This window comes from Lissotriton helveticus, chromosome 9 (genome assembly GCF_964261635.1).
Source record: "Lissotriton helveticus chromosome 9, aLisHel1.1, whole genome shotgun sequence".
NCBI lineage: Eukaryota > Metazoa > Chordata > Amphibia > Caudata > Salamandridae > Lissotriton > Lissotriton helveticus.
Genome location: NC_136070.1, coordinates 1253657182 through 1253676212, shown reverse-complemented (window position 1 = coordinate 1253676212; position 19031 = coordinate 1253657182). Strand labels below are relative to the sequence as shown.

Below are 19031 nucleotides of genomic sequence, written 5' to 3'. Positions count from 1 at the left end.
TTGAATGTGAGGTCATTAGTTAAACATTACATGGAAATTTTTGACCTTGTTTCAGAGGAAAGCCCTGTCTTATTTTTTATATGCGAGACTTGGTTGAGGGAGGATATGACAGCAGAACCTAATCTCGCTCTCCCCTCGGGTTATTCCATTTGTACTATAAATAGGGACTCCAGGGGTGGGGGAATTGCTGTAATCTTTAAATCCCGCTACTCCTGCTCGCTTATTAAGGAAGACATTGAGGGCTGTGAATATGCTCCCTTTAGGGTATCTATAAGCCCGCACTTGACCCTCTCGGGACTGTTGGTCTACCGCCCTCCAGGGCCGGCTACTAGGTTTGAAGATGCTGTCCTGGAGATGGTTAGTACGCTTGTGGTGGGATCTGCCAATTTTAGTATCTTTGGAGATTTTAATCTCCATTTCGTTTTTATACATGATAGTGCTGTCTGCAATCTACTAGCAGACTTGGATGCTCTACAGCTGGACCAATTAGTGTCAGGCCCCACGCATGTAGCTGGTCATCTGTTAGACCCTATTTTCTCCAACATGCAATCCCTGAAGGTAGAAGTGCCTAAACCCATGGGCTGGACCGATCATTCTTTGGTAGAGCTGTCTGTACCGGTCACAGAGCCTCTTAATTTAGATACAGGCAAACCGGTCCTTAGACGTCCATGGCGCAAGCTGAGGCTCGAAGATTTTCATGCCTTCCTCACTGCTAACCCCCTGGGAGACTTGTCGGATCCCGAGGTGGACTATAATTCGTTTTGCGACTGGATTACAAAGGGTTTAGACACTTTCATTCCTGTTAAATGGGTCAAGGCCGTACCTCTAACACCAGTCCCTGGTACAATGACTCGCTGATTGTTCTTAGGAAAGCATGCGAAAAAGCTGAACGAGAATGGAGAAGGGACTATGAATATGAGAAAAAACTAATCTTGCTAAAATTAAGCTCTATCATAGATCTATTTGTACTGCTCACGCGGCTTTTTATACCAATGAAATAAGGTCAAGTCCCAACCCAGAGAAATACATTTTTAAGATCTTTAAAGATCTCAGGATTAAGAAAGCGACTATGCCTGTCATAGTGTCTGCGCAGCAGTGTGATGAGCTTGCGACTTTCTTCGTGGAAAAAGTACGCACCATCTATCAATCTTTTCAACACCTTCCTTCGTATTCCGTCTCTTCATCTTTCAATGATGGGACTCGTCCAATGTTATCAGCAATTCCGAAAATCTCCGAAGAGGAATTCACCAGACTGAGTGGTAGAATTAAAACTGGTTCACCCTCTGATCCTTTAAGGCCTTCACAATTTAGTGAGTCACTCCCGATTTTTCGGGAGCCACTTTGTCAAATACTTAACTCGTGCTTTGCTACTGCTACTGTTCCAGTTTCATGGAAACAGGCATGGGTGTCGCCCATCCTTAAGAAGCCCATGTTAGACTCCTCTAAACCCGAGAACTTTAGACCAATATCTCTTCTCCCTTGGGTGGCCAAGATTGCAGAAGTGCATGTCAATAACGTGCTGACTCAATTCCTGAGCTCTAATAATATCCTGGACCCATCGCAAAATGGATTTCGACCGGGCCATAGCACGGAAACGAGTCTTTTGGCTACTACTGAACATCTCCGGTCAATTCTTGATGCCGGTCAAAGTGCGGCGCTGTTTCTGCTTCATCTCAGCGCCACCTTTGATACGGTGTCACATGGCATCCTTCTTCGTCGATTAGAGGTAGCGGGGGTCACTGGGTCGCCTTGGAATAGTTTGGATCTTTTTTGACAGATAGATCCTTCCGAGTGTCTGCCCCCCCGTTCCTCTCCCAGACCCACTCCATCGGGCAGGGGGGGTTCCTCAGGGCTCAACATTGAGCCCACCGCTGTTCAATCTCTATGTTAATCCTCTGGCTGCTGTCGCTAAACAGTGGGACCTTACTATGGTCTCATACGCAGACGACACGCAGCTTGTTGTTACCTTAGCTGAGGGGCCCTCTACAACGCCCACCAGATTTAGAGATGAGATGGCGGCGGTAGCCGAATGGATGGCCACCAATTGCTTGCAATTAAATGCTAACAAAACGGAGGTTTTGTTGGTTGGAAAAAATGCTACACTGTGGAGTGAGCATTGGTGGGCGTCGGCCCTAGGAGACATGCCTACGCCCAAGACAGTGGTTAAAAATCTTGGTGTCTGGATGGATTCAACTCTTAGTTTCCAGACCCACACAAGGAAAGTAGCCACCACCTGTGTCGGTCTGCTACGAGGTCTTAAACCGCTTCTGAAATTCTTTGATCCGTCAGTGCGACAGCTAATCGTACAGGCAACTATACTATCGCGCTTGGACTATGCTAGCTTACTTCTTTTAGGGGCTAATAAGGTAGAGATACTTCGGCTACAACGTGTTCAAAACTCTGCAGCTAGAATGTTGGTGGGTCTTCCGTGCTCTTGTCCTGTGGGTGCCACTATTCGAGGGCTCCACTGGCTTCCTATGGAGAAGCGGATCCATTTTAAATCGCTATGTCTATCCTTCAAGATCCTGAAAACTGCTGGCCCTGAGATACTGAGCGACCTTCTAATTTCTTATGTCCCCCCCCCCCCGGCAGCTTCGCTCGCTGGGGCACCACTTGGTTGTTGTCCCTCGGGTCAAACTATGCCGTGTAGGTGGGCGCTCTTTCCGCTGTCTGGCCGCCAGGCTATGGAACTCTCTGCCTGTACAAATCCGGGGCTTGGACTGTTTGCTCGCCTTTAGCAAAGCTATTAAAACCTTCCTTTTCCCTTCAGTGTAGTGTACTGGTCCTGTGACGATTGTTACGACTTGTTCTGCTGTGTGTGTTATTCGATCTTTTGCAGCGCCGGGACGCCCCTTTGCTGGGGCAGCTGTGCGCTATATAAAACTTTTTAACATAACATAATATACCACTTTCCTAGTATATGGTTTGAAACCTCCCCCCCCTATAGTGACCCATGTGTTTTTTTATGCTATTTTTCTGTTTTTGAAAAGTTTCCGAAGTGTATTTGATATCTCCGGGTATAAGATATACCAAGTTAGTAATTTGTGTTGTCATAATAAAAACTACAGTATTTTTATAAACACCTGTGGGGTTCTTTCTTGTGTGAAGACTTACTGACTGACTACTGTGGTAAATCCACCCAATTTACACCCTCCTGAATAAGTCTTAGCCACTCTCCACCGCTGACCAGTGAGAGCTTTGGTTATCAGGACCTAAACGCTATCACTAAGGGTTGCCTGGACTCAGTGCACAGTACCTCACCATATATATGTTATATACTGAGCCAGTCTCCTGCAACCCATCCCAGAAGTGATGCATCTGGCATTACTGTGAAGTCTGTTTGTGGAAGGGAGAGGGATCTGCCTCTGATCCAATCATGGTTGGTCAGCCACCACTGCAGGCCTCATGCAGTTCCATCTAAGATCTGGACCATGTCGGAGAGATTACCCTGATGCTGCGCACACTGGAATTGTAGGACCCACATATGTCATATATGATGTGTCGCTAGCAGGATGCAAGAGGCCATGAGGCCCAGCAGCCTCACAATCATTCTCACCAAAATCCAAGATGGAGGCTGAAACATCTGTATCATAGATTGAATATCCTGGACTCGCCGCTCAAGAGGATAGGCCCGAAACTGCTCTGTGTCCAAAACAGCTCCAATGAAAGGGAGCATCTGAGAGGGAGTCAGATGTGACTTTGGCATGTTGATAGTGAACCCCAGAGTGCAGGAGGTTTGCCATAGTCTGGAGGTGGGAGACGACAGCCTGGGGCAATCTTGCCTTCAACAGCCAATTGTTGAGGTTGGGGAAGACTGGCACCCCTGTTCAGCGCTGATGACCTGCGACCACTGCCATCATCCAAGTGACCACCCGGGACTGCTGGTAAGGCCATAGGGGAGGAGGCTGAACTGAAAATGCTTGTGGTCTACCGTAAACCGCAGGTAGCGCCGATGAGCAGGCAGGACGGGGATTTGAAAGTAGGCGTCCTACAAGTCCAACGCTACCATCTAGTCTCCTGGGTCCAGGGCAGACAAGACCTGAGCAAGAGTAAGCATCTTGAACTTTTCCTTTTTGAGGAAGTAGTTGAGGGCTTGCAGATCTGGGATATGGCAAAGACCCTTGTCTTTTTTTGGGACCAGAAAGTAGCAGGAGTAACAACCACAGCCTACTTCTGGTGCCGGAACCCTCTTTATGGCTCCCTTGGTCAAGAGAGTCATGACTTCCTCATGAAGCAAAGTCAGGTGATTCTCCGTCAGCCGGGAGGTAAGTTGGAGGCATGGAGGGAGGGGTAGTTTCAAAGGGGAGGGAGTAGTCCATTAGGACTATTTGGGGAACCCATCCATCTGATGTGATGGTGTGCCATTGGTGGAGGGGCTGGCTCTCCTGCCACTAACTGGCCGCCCATGATCTTGAATGGCAAGACTAGGAGGGTTTCGGGGTGAATTCTGCAGAGAGTTGGGGTTTGACCCGGCCTCTGTCCGCCCAACCCACAAGGTCTGAACTAGCTGCGATCTTGGCTGTGCTGAGATTGCTGAACCTGTATGACCCTATGGCTGGGATAGGGGTGGGGTGGCCGAAAGCTCCTTCCGTAGCCACGAAAGAGCCAAAAGGCAGACTGGAGACGTGTGGCCACTTAGAGGCCCAAGAACTTGGCCATAGCCTGTGAGTCCTTAAAGCTTTCCAGCATCATGACTGCCTTGTCTCCGAAGACACGGGTGCCATCAAAGGGCATGTCCATGAGAGAGGCCTGGACATCCTCTGAAAAGCCATAAATCCTCAAGCAGGCGTGGTGTTGAATAGCCACCATTGATGAAATCGCTCTGCCCCATGAGTCGGTTGTGTCGAGCCACAACGACTGGTGAACTTTGCGGCATTTCTCCCATCTGATACCGCTTTGGAGAGGATGGCCCGGGACTCCTCCGGGACCTGTGGCAGCACTTGCAAAACCGTTTCCCACGGGGAGTAGGAATAACGGCCCAATAGTCATAAGGTGGAAATATTTTTTTTTTTTTACCTCAACTGTTCGGCCTCTTTGATTCCCTATCCGGGTGTGTGGAAGGGAATTCACCTTGGGAGGTAGAGGCTTAAACCACCAAGCTCCGGGGGTAGGGTGATTTGGTGAGAAAATTTGAGTTGCCCAGCGCAGTGTGATGGCAGCAGGCGATTGTCCTATTCACAAGAGCTCTCATGATGGGCTTGGACCTGGTTCCCAGTAAACCATCAGTTAAGGCCACATTGAAAGGCAGCAAGGGTTGCATAGAGGAGACATGGGCTTCAGGACCTCTGTCAAGATGTTTGTCATGACTACAATGGAAGGGAGCTGAATGTCCAGGACCTCAGCTGCCCTTCGCACCACCATAGCGTATGATGCTCCCATCTCCATAGCCACGTTAGGGGGAGGACGCAGGCCAATATCTGGAAAGGTATCTAGTCAGCTGGCCTCACCCAATTTTGCATACCAGTCCATATCTCGATACTGCTGGTCTTGCAAAGGGTCCACCGACCCCTCCCAATCTTCCTCCATTGCTAGCCCTTCAGAATAGGGCTTAAGAAGTCATCTAAGAGTCTAAGAATCTAAGTAAGTGTTCTCTTGGCACCAGTATCAGTGTCGGTAGGCACTGATCCAGCTCCAGGTGGGGAGGGTAGTGGTGGCATGACCGTGGTCGGTCCGGATCCATAGCCGGATTCATAGGGGGGGGCATCGGCATCGGGCCAGGCGCGGAACCAGATGGAGCTCCCTCCGAGCCTCTGGGGCCCAAAGGCTGGGCGGGGTTCTTTAAGTTTCCCGGGAAGATGGGAAAGCACGGAGCCGACCCTAGCGCGAGTTCAGATGAATGAGGCCTTACTTGAATATTTGCTGGAGTATTCCAAACAAGTTGGTGCAGGTTAGTGCTGTAAATCTCTAGACACGTGTTTCTGTATATCATCGCCATCAGTAGAGATAAAAATTCATTTAATCTAGGGTTGCTGAGCAGGCTGACACAATCCTTTCAGGTCTCAGTATCTCTCACAGGCGCACAGGTGCATCTCCACAAGCTCGTCAGCTCAATGGCTCAAGGGAGCCTTTTCAAACAGAAAGGGGTGGGAGCACACTGCTTCACCTTCCAGCCCAGTTCGTCCCTTAGCATTACGGTAAATGCAGTTCATGGTACAAGCTTACTTGTGAGGCAGTGACCGCCCACCCCAGTAGCAGTTCCTTTATATGGGCATTGGGACATCGCCCCACTGATTATGTTGCCCCAGGGGTCCACCAACAGCAGCACTTACTTAATAATAAATTTCAGGCTGCAGCACGGCAGTAGTCAGCTGTCTCTCACTCAGCCACGGGCATGCCGTTACTGATGTGACGTCACGGGGGGAGGTGTTAGGAGCAACTTGTGGCATTCTCCTGGGCCAGTGCAGCAAAAATTTGCATATCGGGTTGGCTGATGCCTTTCCCTGGCCAGCCCGGCATGCGCAGTTTTGAGGGTCTTGCCATTCTCACATGTACAATGGAGGAGGGGGGGGGGGGGTCGAAGCCACAGCCCCACAGCCTCCTAAGGAGCGGTAAGGTCTCCTGCCCCAGGCAAATCCAAGCGCTGTTTTAGTAGCACCTGTTTTGGCTGCTTTAGTCTCTAGGCAGAGTCTCCATAGAACGCGGCAGGGCCTGTGACTGGGGGCATGTCCAGGAGCATGGGGGCATATTGACCAATCACTGCATGGCTTTATTGTAAGCTGTGCAGTATTTGGTCATGTTGATCATTTGCTGCCATCAGTAAGCTCAGGCCCGCTATCTCTGCTCCGGGTGCTCTCCCTCCCCGTGCATGCGGCCCATTTACGCACACAGAAGGGAGTGTTATCATGCACTGCATTTACTATGATGCATCGGGGCAAACTGAGTGCTGGGATGTGAGGCAGTGTCCTCCTGTTTAAAAAGGCGCCCTTGAGCTAATGAGCTGACGAGCTCTGGTTGATGCACCTGCGCCCAGCGAGTGGTACTGAGGCCTGAGAAGACATTGGGCAGCATTTCCAGCACCCCCAAAAAAGAATGTGTTGCTCTCTACTGAAAAAGGACAACTATCCTGAAACACGTGTCTAGAGATACACCGCACTGGCTGCACCAACAAGGGAGAAAAATTAAACCCTGACACCGAATTAAGTGTTATCATGCACTGCATTTACTATGATGCATCAGGACAAAATGAGTGCTGGGATGTGAGGCAGAGTACGCCCACCCTCCTCTTATTTGATTTACTACTAAGTCTCTAGTACAGTGCACTGTGTGTGCCCAGGACCTGTAAATCAAATGCTATTAGTGGGCCTGCAGCACCGGTTATGCCACCCAATCAATCAAGACATTTGTACAGCGCGCAACTCACCCGTGAGGGTCTCAAGGCGCTGGGGGGGGGGGGGGGGGGTGCTGCTACTGCTCGAACAGCCAGGTCTTGAGGAGTCTCCTGAAGGCCAGCAGGTCCTGGGTTTGTCGTAGGTGGATGGGGAGGGTGTTCCAGGTTTTTGTGGCGAGGTGAGAGAATGATCTGCCCCTGGCGGTTGCTGGACGGATGCGTGGGACGGTGGTGAGGGCGAGGTCAGCGAAGTGAAGCTGGCGGTTCGGGTGTAGAAGGTGAGTCATTCGTTGAGGTACGCTGGTTCGGTGTTGTGGAGAGCTTTGTGAGCGTGGGTGAGGAGCTTGAAGGTGATCCTCTTGTTGACGGGGATCCAGTGTTAGTCTTTCAAGTAGGCTGTGATGTGGCTGTGGCAGGGGATGTAGAGGATGAGGCATGCTGAGGCGTTCTGTATGCGTTGTAGTCGTTTCTGGAGTTTCGCTGATGTTCCTGCATAGAGAGCGTTGCCGTAGTCCAGTCTGCTGGTGACGAGGGCCTGGGTGACTGTCCTTCTGGTACCAGTGGGGATCCATCTGTAGATCTTGCGGAGCTTGCGGAGGGTGTTGAAGAAGGAGGAGACGGCGTTCACTTGCTGGATCATTGACAATGCGGAGGCCAGGATGACTCCCAGGTTGCGTGCGTGGTTAGTGGGTGTCGGTGCAGCACCCAGTGCGGCCGGCCACCATGAGTCGTCCCAGGCGGAGGAGGTGGATCCGATGATGAGGACCTCCGTCTTGTCCGAGTTCAGTTTCAGGTGGCTGATCATCATCCATTCGACGATGGCCTTCATTCCTTCGTGGAGGTTGGATTTGGGGGATGTTGGGGGCCTTGGTGAGGGAGAGGATAAGCTAGGTGTCATCGGCGTATGAGATGATGTTGAGGTTGTGCGATCTGGCGATGTTGGCGAGCGGTGCCATGTAGATGTTGAAGAGTGTCGGGCTGAGGGACGATCCTTAGGGTACGCCGCAGATGATCTTGGTGTCTTTAGAGTGGAAAGGGGGAGGTGGACACTCTGGGTTCTGCCGGTGAGGAAGGAGGTGGTCCAGTCCAATGCTTTGTCACGGATCCCTGCGTTGTGGAGGCGTGTGCGGAGGGTGTGGTGGCAGTCAGTGTTGAAGGCAGCCGAGAGATCCAGGAGGATGAGGGCCGCGGTTTCTCCGTTGTCCATCATGGCCCTGATGTCGTCGGTTGTGGCGATGAGGGCTGTTTCGGTGCTGAGGTTGCTGCGGAATCCGGATTGGGACGGGTCCAGGGTGTAGTTCTTTTCGAGGAAGGAGGTCAGTTGCTTGTTGACGATCTTCTCAATGACTTTCACCGGGAACGGGAGGAGGGAGATGGGCCGGAAGTTCTTGAGGTCCTTGGGGTCAGCTTTGGGTTTCTTGAGTAGGGCGTTGATCTTGGCGTGCTTCCAGCTCTCCGGGAAGGTGGCGATCTCGAGGTAGCTTTTGATGATCTTGCGGAGATGGGGTGCGATGGTGGAGTTTGCTTTGTTTAAGATGTGGTGCGGGCAGGGGTTGGAGGGTGAACTGGAGTGGATGGTGTTCATGATTTCGATGGTGTCTTCGTCGCTGACGTGGGTCCAGCACAGCAGGGGGTCAATGTCGATGAGGCTGGGGGGCGGTGAGTATGAGGTGTCTGTGTAAGTCGGGGGACCCACACAAGCAGCCTCTCAAAAGGGGTCTCAGACCTGCCCCTGCAGTGTCTGTGCACAGGTTCTACTGTCATGTTGACCTGGCAAGTGCACCCGCTTACCAGACCCAACCTTCCCTATCAGCCACTCCTGAGGTAGATTCAGGGTAATCATGTGGGCAGGGTGCATTGTGAAGGAAAGGTAGGACATGTACTGGTGTGTATTACATGTCCTAATGCACAAGTTACTACTTGCGTAACGATATATCTGTAAGAGACAATAGTTAGTCATAGATTCTTTACCTTAGAATATCCCCAGGAGTCAGACTGGATCCGGAAAGCTTTAATCAGCAGTACCTCTGCGCGACGATAGGCGTCGTCGTACGGCTCCACGTGCATGGTTAACGGCATATTCGCCGAGATGACGTCACTGGAGCTACTTAGATGCACCCACGCGCGCTGACGTCAATTCTGTACACAACCTTCCACGACAGGACGCAAAGCCATGTAAGATACTGATCACTGGTGCATAGAAACTAGGGCCCGAAAGGATGACCTTAACCCTAGAAATCAGTTCGCAGAACGGGGAGGTTGGGTGGGTCGGTAAGGAATCTATCACTAACTAATGTTTCTTACATATATATCATTACACAAGTAGTAACTTGTGCATCTGAAAGAGACACGTTAGTGATATATTCCTTATCTTAGAATAGATACCCCAGCAATACAAACCCCGGTGGTGGGACTGCAAATAAGATTACACCAGAAAGTCATGGAGAACAGAACGGCCAAAGAAGCCGTCCCTCCGGACCTGACTGTCAAGGCAATAATGCTTTGTAAAAGTGTGTAGTGAAGACCACGTTGCTGCCTGACAGATGTCTTGCAGGGGGACACCACATCCCAAAGCCGTAGTGGTTGCTTGTGCCCTGGTAGAATGGGCATGCAGCCCCACCGGAGGTTCGTTTTTAGCCATAGAATAACAGGCTTTAATACACAAAACGACCCAGCGGGAGATAGTCCTCTTGTGAACAGCCCGGCCTTTCTTGGCGCCTGCATAGCCAACAAAGAGCTGGTCATCTACCTTGAATGCTTGTGTGCGATTCAGGTAAAAGGAGAGCGCACGTTTTGGGTCCAGACGGTGGAGCCTCTCTTCCTCTCTGGAAGGATGCGGAGGTGGAAAGAAAGTGGGCAAGGTGATAGTCTGCCCGATGTGGAAGGCAGTGACAACCTTTGGCAAGAAGGAAGGACGAGTGCGAAGCACAACCTTGTCCGGATGAACCGACAGAAAAGGAAGCTTACAAGAAAGAGCCTGAAGCTCACTCACTCTCCTGGCAGAGGTAATAGCCACCAGGAAGGCAGTTTTTAAAGTTAGAAGACATAAAGGACAATTGTGAAGCGGCTCAAAGGGAGCACACGTGAGATAAGGCAAACAAGAATTAAGTCCCACTGAGGCATTATGAAAGGAACAGGAGGGAACAAATGCATAATGGCTTTTAAGAATCTCTGTACAACAGGGGACTTGAAAAGAGAAGGCTGTTCTGGAAGCCTCAGAAAGGCTGAAGTGGCCGAAAGGTAGCCCTTGATAGTGCCCAGAGCAGAGCCCTGCCGGCCCAGAGAAAGAAGGAACAAAAAGACCTCAGAAAGAGGGACAGAAAGGGGATCCACAGCCTTGACTGTGCACCATGCTACAAATTTGTTCCACCTGCAGGCGTATACCGATTTAGTGGAGGGACGCCTGGCTGCAAGAATGACATCACAGAGTTCGGGAGGCAAGTCAAATGGAATCAACTGTCGTCGCTCAATCTCCACCTATGTAGTTGGAGGCTGGGCAGGTTTGGGTGGAGAAACGCCCCCTGCTGCTGCGACAGAAGATCCTTCCCCAGAGGCAGTCGGATCGGGGGATCCAGGCTCATACTAAGGAGCTCAGGATACCAAACTCTTCGAGCCCAGTCCGGAGCCACAAGGATGACTTGGGCCCGGTTGGGCCTGATCTTCTTCTGCACTCTGGAAAGAAGTGGTATAGGCGGAAAGGTGTACAACAGACCACAACTCCACTTGCGGCGAAAAGCGTCGCCGAGGGAGTACCACCTTGTAAATTCCAAAGCGCAGAACTGATGACATTGCACGTTCTCTTCGGTGGCGAACAGATCTAACCAAGGCTCTCCCTACTGTTGAAAGAGACCTTGCGCCACCTCCGAGTGAAGACGCCATTCGTAATACATCAGACACCAGTGGCTGAGTTTGTCTGCCCTGGCGTTCAAAGAACCCGAGAGGTGTTGAACTGTCAAGGAAATGCTGTGACGTTCCAGCCATGTCCAGAGGAGCAGAGCCTCCTGACATAGAGTCCATGACCCCACTAAGCCCTATTTGTTGCAATACCACATGGCAGTGGTGTTGTCCGTGAACACCTGCACTACCTTCCCCCTGAAGAGGGAAGGAATGCCTTCAGTGCAAGAAGGATTGCCCGAAGCTACAGAAGGTTGATATGGAGCCGGGACTCCGCCGGAGACCAGAGGCCTCTGATCTACGCCTCTCCCATCTGGCCGCCCCATCCCAGAAGGGACGCATCCGTCACCACTGTGTGCTCCAGTTGGGGAAGAAAGAGGGATCTGCCACTGATCCAATGCTGATTCGTGAGCCACCACCGCAATTGTAGTGCAGTGCCCTCAGAGATCTGGACGTAGTCGGACAGTTTCCCCTGATGCTGCGCCCACTGGAACTTTAGGTCCCACTGCAGAGCCCGCATGTGCCACCTGGCATGGTTGGTCAGCAGGATGCAGGAGGCCATGAGTCCCAGCAGCGTCAAGGTCTTCTAGACCGAAACCCAGTACAAGGGCTGAAAGATCGGAATCATAGCCCGAATGTCCTGGACTCGCTGTTCGGGAGGATAAACTCAGATTAAGAGGAGCTTCTGGGAGGGAATCAGGTGCGACTTCGGCACGTTGATGGAAAACCCCAACAAATTCAGGAGGTTGGCCGTAGTCTGGAGGTGGGAGACGACTGTCTGGGGTGAGCCCTCCTTGAACAACCAGTCGTCGAGATAGGGGAAGACTGAAACCCCTGATCTGCGCAGATGAGCTGCGACCACCGCCATCACCTTCGTGAACACCCAAGCTGTGCTGGTAAGGCCAAAGGGGAGCATGGTCAACTGAAAATTCTCCTGGCCCACAGTGAATCGCAGGTAACGCCGATGGGCCGGCAGGACGGGAATATGAAAATAAGCGTCCTGCAGGTCCAGTGCCACCATCCAGTCTTGTGGGTCGAGAGCAGACGAGACCTGAGCCAGAGTGAGCATTATGAACTTCTCCTTCCGGAGGAAGCGATTGACGTTCCGAAGGTCTAAGATGGGACGTAGACCCTTGTCCTTCTTTGGAACCAAGAAGTAGTGGGAGTAACAACCACAACCTACTTCTGGCGTCAGAACGCGCTCAATGGCCCCCTTGGCCAAGAGGGCCATAACTTCCTGCTGGAAACAGCCAAATGATCCCCCGACATGCGGTGGAACTGCGGTGGCATGGCTGGGGCCGTAGACTCGAAGGGGAGGGGGTAGCCCCTTCGAACAATCCCCAGAACCCACCTGTCTGATATAATGGTGCGCCAGTGGGGGAGGTGATGACGAATCATGCCCCCCACTGGTGTCTGATGGGCCTGAAACACCGGACTAGGAAGGTGTGGAGGCACTGGCAGTGAGGGTGTTGTTGGACTTACCCGCACGCTGGCCCATGACCCACCTCTGCGAGCCCCACGCCTGCGGCTGCGCTGGGACTGTTGCTGGGCGGGCTTGTTCCGTAATGAACATGTTTGCACGCCTCTTACGGAGCTTCGAAAGGAACGAAAATTAGAAGCAGAATGAGTATGTGTGGCTGAAAGGCCTAAGGACTTGGTCGGGGCCTGAGAGTCCTTAAAACGGTCCAATGTGGAATCCGCCTTATCAACAAAGAGGCGGGTGCCATTGAAGGGCATGTCCATCAATGTATTCTGGACATCTGCAGAAAAGCCAGTCATCTTCAACCACGCATGATGACGTAGTGCCACCATTGTGGAAATCGCCCTACTCAGCGAATCAGTGGTATCAAGACCACAACGTATAGTTAACTTGGCCGCATCTCTCCCCTCCATAAGAGCTCGGGAGAGAACTGTGCGGGCCACCTCCGGACACTGAAGTAGCACCTTATTTAGCACGGCTACTCCATTGACATTACATTAGGAATGCTGCGCATGTGCAGGAGTCTGGAGATGAGATCCTGCTCGGGCGGTGACGTACAGTCACCCCATGCCCAGTAAAATGTAAGGATACATCCTGAGCCTAGTAGCCACCCCCAGTCATGCCACTTGCCAGTCAAGCAAAAGAGCGGGAAGAAGTTATTCACGTGTGTGAGAGGAGACATGTGTGATGCGACGCGGAACCGGCGGAGGAGATGCCTGGTAAGTTTGTTTTTATCGGGGGAGTGGCGTAGCAAATGGCCCCTGTGCCAGCAAGGAGAATGGCTGAGTATAAAAATACCGCAATAACCGGGGTACGGTGACCCCTCCGGACTGTAGGCGCCGGTGCCTCTGCGCCTGCTGCACCATTTATAGCTTCGCCTCTGCCAAGGGGCGAGAAACCAGAAGAGAGTATGGGGTTCATCGGAGTGATTCTGACTGATTGTGTGATCTTCGGGGAGACTGCAGAGAGAGTACAAATAGTCAGAGCACACAGAGACACCAAACTGACGCACCGAACAAGGTGGATGCGAATACCAGAGAAAGAGCATTGGATTGTTTCCAGTGCACAGGGGCACCAAATCAGACACAGAGGGCACAGTACAGAATCCCACTTATCCCTTCATCTTTCCGAGGTCGATAACTTCAATTGAGTTAGGTAATGATACACATCCGTTTAAGTCTGTAGCGCCAAGAGACCATTCTGAACGTGCTCTTCACCCAGCCTGTTATGTTAACCGTGATGTGCGCACCTGAGTTTGGGCACTAGTGAAAGGATGTGCTAGAAATGATGGCGCCAGGTGTGGGGGGCACTCACCCATCAGGCTGCGCTGCCCTTCGCCGTCCATGGTCTGGTCCTAGGGGTCGAGGCCAGAGGCACCCATGCGTCCGGCTGAGAGTGTCAGGGCGTCACCGCAGAGGGCTGCAGATGTCTCGGTCCAACATCCTGGCAGAAGGGGCCTCGACACAGGGGCACACACGCGGGTCTCTCCCCCGGAGGGCTGTTGCTCTTCCACAAGAGGTCTCTTCCCCTCTCTCGCAGTGTTTCCTGTTCCACGCTCTGCTGGGTTTACTCTCAGGCAGCGCCCGTGTCTCTCGCTGGAAGAGCTGTTTCTCTCGTATAGTGCTTAGACCTCTCTTCTGCAGTAGCGCTTCTCACCTGCAGCGTGCTCTCGTGCAGTGCTCGGGATGCCAAGCCCCCCCAGGGAGCGCTGTTTCTCTAACAGTGCAGTCTTGTTGGGCAGTGCTTTGCACTCTCAATTTTTTTTGCAGTGCTGTTTATTAACCTCCCCCCAGCACTCACTCCCTGCAGGGCTGTTTGCATTGCTGAGATGCTTCCAGTGCTCTCCCTCTGCAATGTCACCTTTCCCCAGGGCACTCTCGCCGTCTGTCCCATGCAATCCTCGGATCTCTCACTCAGGAGTGAATATGCCCCTGTAGGAGGCGACCTGGCATTACACACACCCCTAGAGGGACTTGGCACCGATTCTCCTGGGCCGAGTTGAGGTACATTTGTTCACGTGGGAACGCTAGATGCCTGGAACCACCGAGTGACCCTCAGTGATTAGGTGCAGTTGCTGCTCTGCTGGGGGAATGCCCCTGTGTCATCTCCTCATGTTTAAGTCAGGCTGACATTAGTCTTTGATTGGGCACTAGATTTGCGGGGCGCGTGGGCTGCAGGGAGCGGGGTGTGGAGTGTCAGAGGCCGTTTGCGAGAATTGCTGTATGGTTCTCCGGCCCACTCGCATAGTCTTTTGCAGATACCCCCCTTTGTTTTCCCGGGAGGCTGTCTGGCAAGTAAAAGAGTAGGCGCACACAGACTGATGCGTACAGACGCTCATTATACTTGGGTACTGGGTAAAAAAGTTTTGCCCCACCACTTTGAAAATCCACCAGCCTGTATTTTTTTTTGTATTTTATTGATGAACTGCTCGATTACTTAAAATCTTTACAGTATAAAAACTTGATGAACATCCCCCCCCCCCCCCCCCCGACGTGCTCCATCCACACATCAAAAGTAAATACCACTTTGGGTTAAAATGCTGGCAGTTAAAACTGCGTAGTTGTCCAGAACAGAGTTCTTTTAAAAGGAGGAGAGTATTGGTTACTCCATTGTTCCACAACAGAAGAAGAGAGGCACGTGAAAGTTCGATAGAATCAGTTCATGCGCCAAAGCCGGTTGACGATAGATGGATACCTCGTTGGGCCCTTAAACCAACCCAGATTAGATGACTGGGGGCGATGAATTCCAGTTGCTTTGCTGGCACCCTAAAGTAACTGTAGGCTAGCATCACTGGGGCCACCGGTAGAGTGCCGGCCCAATACTTAGAACCCTAGGGATTAGTGGACATTAAGTGGGAGTCGAGTGCCATTTTTACCTGATGTATGAATTTCCCGACCCTGGCTATCAGACAGGTCGCGGAAACAGAAAGGCACCAGTCCGAGGCCTCTCTACAAGTTCTGTAGCCTAAGTTCCGTAAGGTCGGACGCAGCAAGCGATGACGGTCGTTGACCAACTTTGTGCAGCAACACAGCAAGTGTAGCCAGGATTCTCTGCGATAGTTGCATAGACGGCAGACTAAGGCGCCATCCGTTCGTGCCCAGTTAGGGTTAAAGTCCGCGATCCTGAGGGGCAAGAGGCGAAAATACAGAATTTTCTTTCTCACGTGGGCGGATACTGGGTCTTGCAGGTATGTTTGGGGTTTACCAGAAATATATGATTTATCCAGGGCCTGAGTTAGGGGGTTTTGCCGAAGGGATGCAAGGTCGAGCCCAAAAGAGATCGTCTGGACTTGGCGCTTAACGGCTTGGGCCCAGGCTGAAAATGGAATTTCGTGCAGGGGCAGGCTCCTCCTCTCGCTTTTCAGTGCATCAATGGCTAGTTCCACCTTGGAGTGCCATGGGGAGCCCACTTCACCAAAGATTGTTTTTAGGGAGTACTTTAAGGTGTGTTCTGGCGCTTTCGATACTCTGATATAGAATTTTAACAGGTCCCCCAGTAGTGCCAGCTCTGGTCGCTTAAGGCCTATTTCTAGCCTTAGCCTATTGTTCCTAGCATATCTGGGGGCCTGTAGCACCATCTTGTAGGCTTTCGCCTGGGCCGCATTGACCACTTTGTCAAATGCACCTGGGTAGGCTATATGCCCATACGAGATGGCGGGGATCAATTTTGCCCTGAGCACTGTCAGCATTGGTTCGACTGAGGGACTGGCCAAGCGAAGACTTAAGCGTCTTAACCACAGTATGGTTTTGTCTGTTTTTGATTTAAGCTCCTTCAGGTGTTTGACTGCAGTGGCATTCTCGGAAACCTGGGTGCCCAGGTAGTTGTAGGATGAGGCGGTGACGATGCGGTGCTCCCCCATGGACCATGAAGCTTCTTTTTTATGGGGGTATTTGCCAAAGATGACGATCTTAGTCTTGCCCACGTTGATCCGTAGGTCATTTGCCTTATTATATGTGGCAAGGCTGCTTAAGGCTCTTTGGAGCCCCACCCTGGTGTGATCCATGACCACTGTGTCATCTGCATACTGGAGCGTACCTAAGACGAGCTTCCCCAATCTTGGGGGTGCTAAGTTGGCATCTTTCAGGGCTGTCCCCTTGTCCGATGTATACAAGTTGAAAAGCATGGGGGCCAAGACGCACCCCTGCTTAAGGCCAGCGTTGGTGTCGATTCTTGCAGTTGTTATTGTGGGACTTAGTTTCACCTTGACCCAGGTCCCCTCATAGAGCGCTTTTATTGCTTTTAGTAGGACTTGGGGTAGCCCCCAGGAATCAAGTTTTGCCCAGAGCCGACCTCTGTTCACTCGATCAAAGGCTGTGGAGTAGTCTATGAAACAGCAAAGCAGAGGCGGCTTATTCCTCGTGTTGCCCTTCTTCGCGAGGTAGGAAAGGGCTATGATGTTGTCGAGGGTGGAGCTATTGGCCCTAAAGCCGGTCTGTGTGGGGGCGGGAGAATGCCGTTCTTGTCCACCCAATCCTCCAGATCCCTTAGAAGAAGGCGAGCGTATATATTTGCTTCTATGTCGAGGAGAGCTATAAGCCTGTAATTGGCCGGGTTCGTGTGATCCCCCTTTTTGTGAATAGGGAATAGGATTGAGCCTTTCCAGGAGGTTGGCAGAATTGCGGTGGCAAAAGAGTGGTTGAATAAAGGAGTAAGTCTGGAGGGCTGGAAGTGTTGGATTGGTGGGTTCACACCACCATGATAGCCTTGGACGGATCTATCGACATCACAGAGCTGTTTTAAAAGTCTATTTTTGCTTATTGATATTGTTAAATAACTGTAGGTTTGATTCTTATCATCTTAGTCTTGTTTTTACACAGATAAATATTGGTTATTTTTCAAAAACTGGTGTGGTGTCCTTTTGTAGTGTTTTCACTGTATTACTGTATGTTATGTATACATGCTTTAAACGCTGCCTCCGAGATAAGCCTGACTGCTGGTGCCAAGCTACCACAGTGGTGAGAAGTGGTTATTTTAGAAGTGTAACTCCCTTATCCTGACTAGGAAGAAGGGTCCCTACTTGGACTGGGTAACAACCTGCCAACTAGAGACCCCCATTTCTAACGAGCGGCAAGCAACTTTAGTGAGCGTGTGCTAAACAAACAACCATTATCATTTCATGGATTAACAGGTATGTACAAGACTTCCGTGAGGCAATACCTACATCAATAATTCCGGAAGCCTGGAATTTCCTCATAGAGATTTACATTACTTGTCATTGTGGGCTGAATGGTGGTTTGTTGTCTTGTTTTGGTGCATTGACATTGCCAATGAGCTGAATCAAATATCTGCACTCAACCGTACTCAGGAAGTTTAAACACATGTAACTTGATGAAGGGCCCGATTCACAGAATTAACTTAAGAAAAAATCCTAAACTTACTACTTTTGGTATTCATAGAAGGCATTTAGTAGCAGTAAAGTTAGGATTTATTCTTAAGTTTGACTTAAAACAAACTTAAGACAGACTTAAGTTAGGATTTTGTCTTAAGTCTGTCTTAAGTCTGTCTAAAGTCTGTCTAAAGTCTGTCTAAAGTCTGTCTAAAGTCTGTCTAAAGTCTGTCTAAAGTCTGTCTAAAGTCTGTCTAAAGTCTGTCTAAAGTCTGTCTAAAGTCTGTCCTAAGTCTGTCTTAAGTCAATCTTAAGTCAAACTTAAGTCAAACTTAAGTCAAACTTAAGACAAAATCCTAATTTTACTAATACTAAATGCTTTCTGTGAATACCAAAAGTAGTAAGTTTAGGATTTTGTCTTAAGTGAGTTCTGTGAATCGCCCCCGTCGTGTGGAGCAGAAGGTATGGCCTGCAAGGCTACATGGGGTAATGCCTGCTTCTCAGGTGGAGTTTAAAAGGTGCATCCGTCAGTACAAAATAGAAATACTTCCAACCAAAATTCTCTCACCCTGCAATTAAGGCAGCCCAACCTCATGAAAAATATGGTTTGGTACCTGATGCTTTGGTGTGGCGTGGAACATTGTCTATTAACATCTCAGATATGGTCATCTTTGAAAGTTTTCCAAGATTTCCTGCAAAGTACTTAGGAGTCAGGAGCTCGTCCAGATGGAGGGACTGCCATTCTCCTTGATAAGAAAAAAGAAAATGCCTTATTTAAAGTTTTCATCAAGTATACATTGATTCAACACCTCATTTTATTTAGTAATTAATATTATCATCACAGTGATTCTGTTACTGCCCATGGACCATAGGATCTCTCTCACCATGTAAGTATTGGCATTTAGGTAGTGCATACATATGTAGGGAGCAACACGTTGCTCAGCACTGAAGTGAGTATTTACATCTTTGAAACGCAATACAAATTAACTTTAGGAAAGTAGGAT

At 50.5% G+C, this 19031-nt stretch overlaps 1 protein-coding gene across 1 annotated transcript in view; it reads right to left on the bottom strand.

Moving 5' to 3' along the window:
* Positions 1-19031, bottom strand: part of LOC144783414 (E3 ubiquitin-protein ligase rnf213-alpha-like) — a 2376820-nt gene that overhangs the window by 2023300 nt on the left and 334489 nt on the right. The window contains exon 6 of the mRNA XM_078662402.1: positions 18642-18773. Within this exon, the coding sequence (XP_078518528.1) occupies positions 18642-18773 (132 nt within the window). The remainder of the gene's footprint in view (positions 1-18641; positions 18774-19031) is intronic.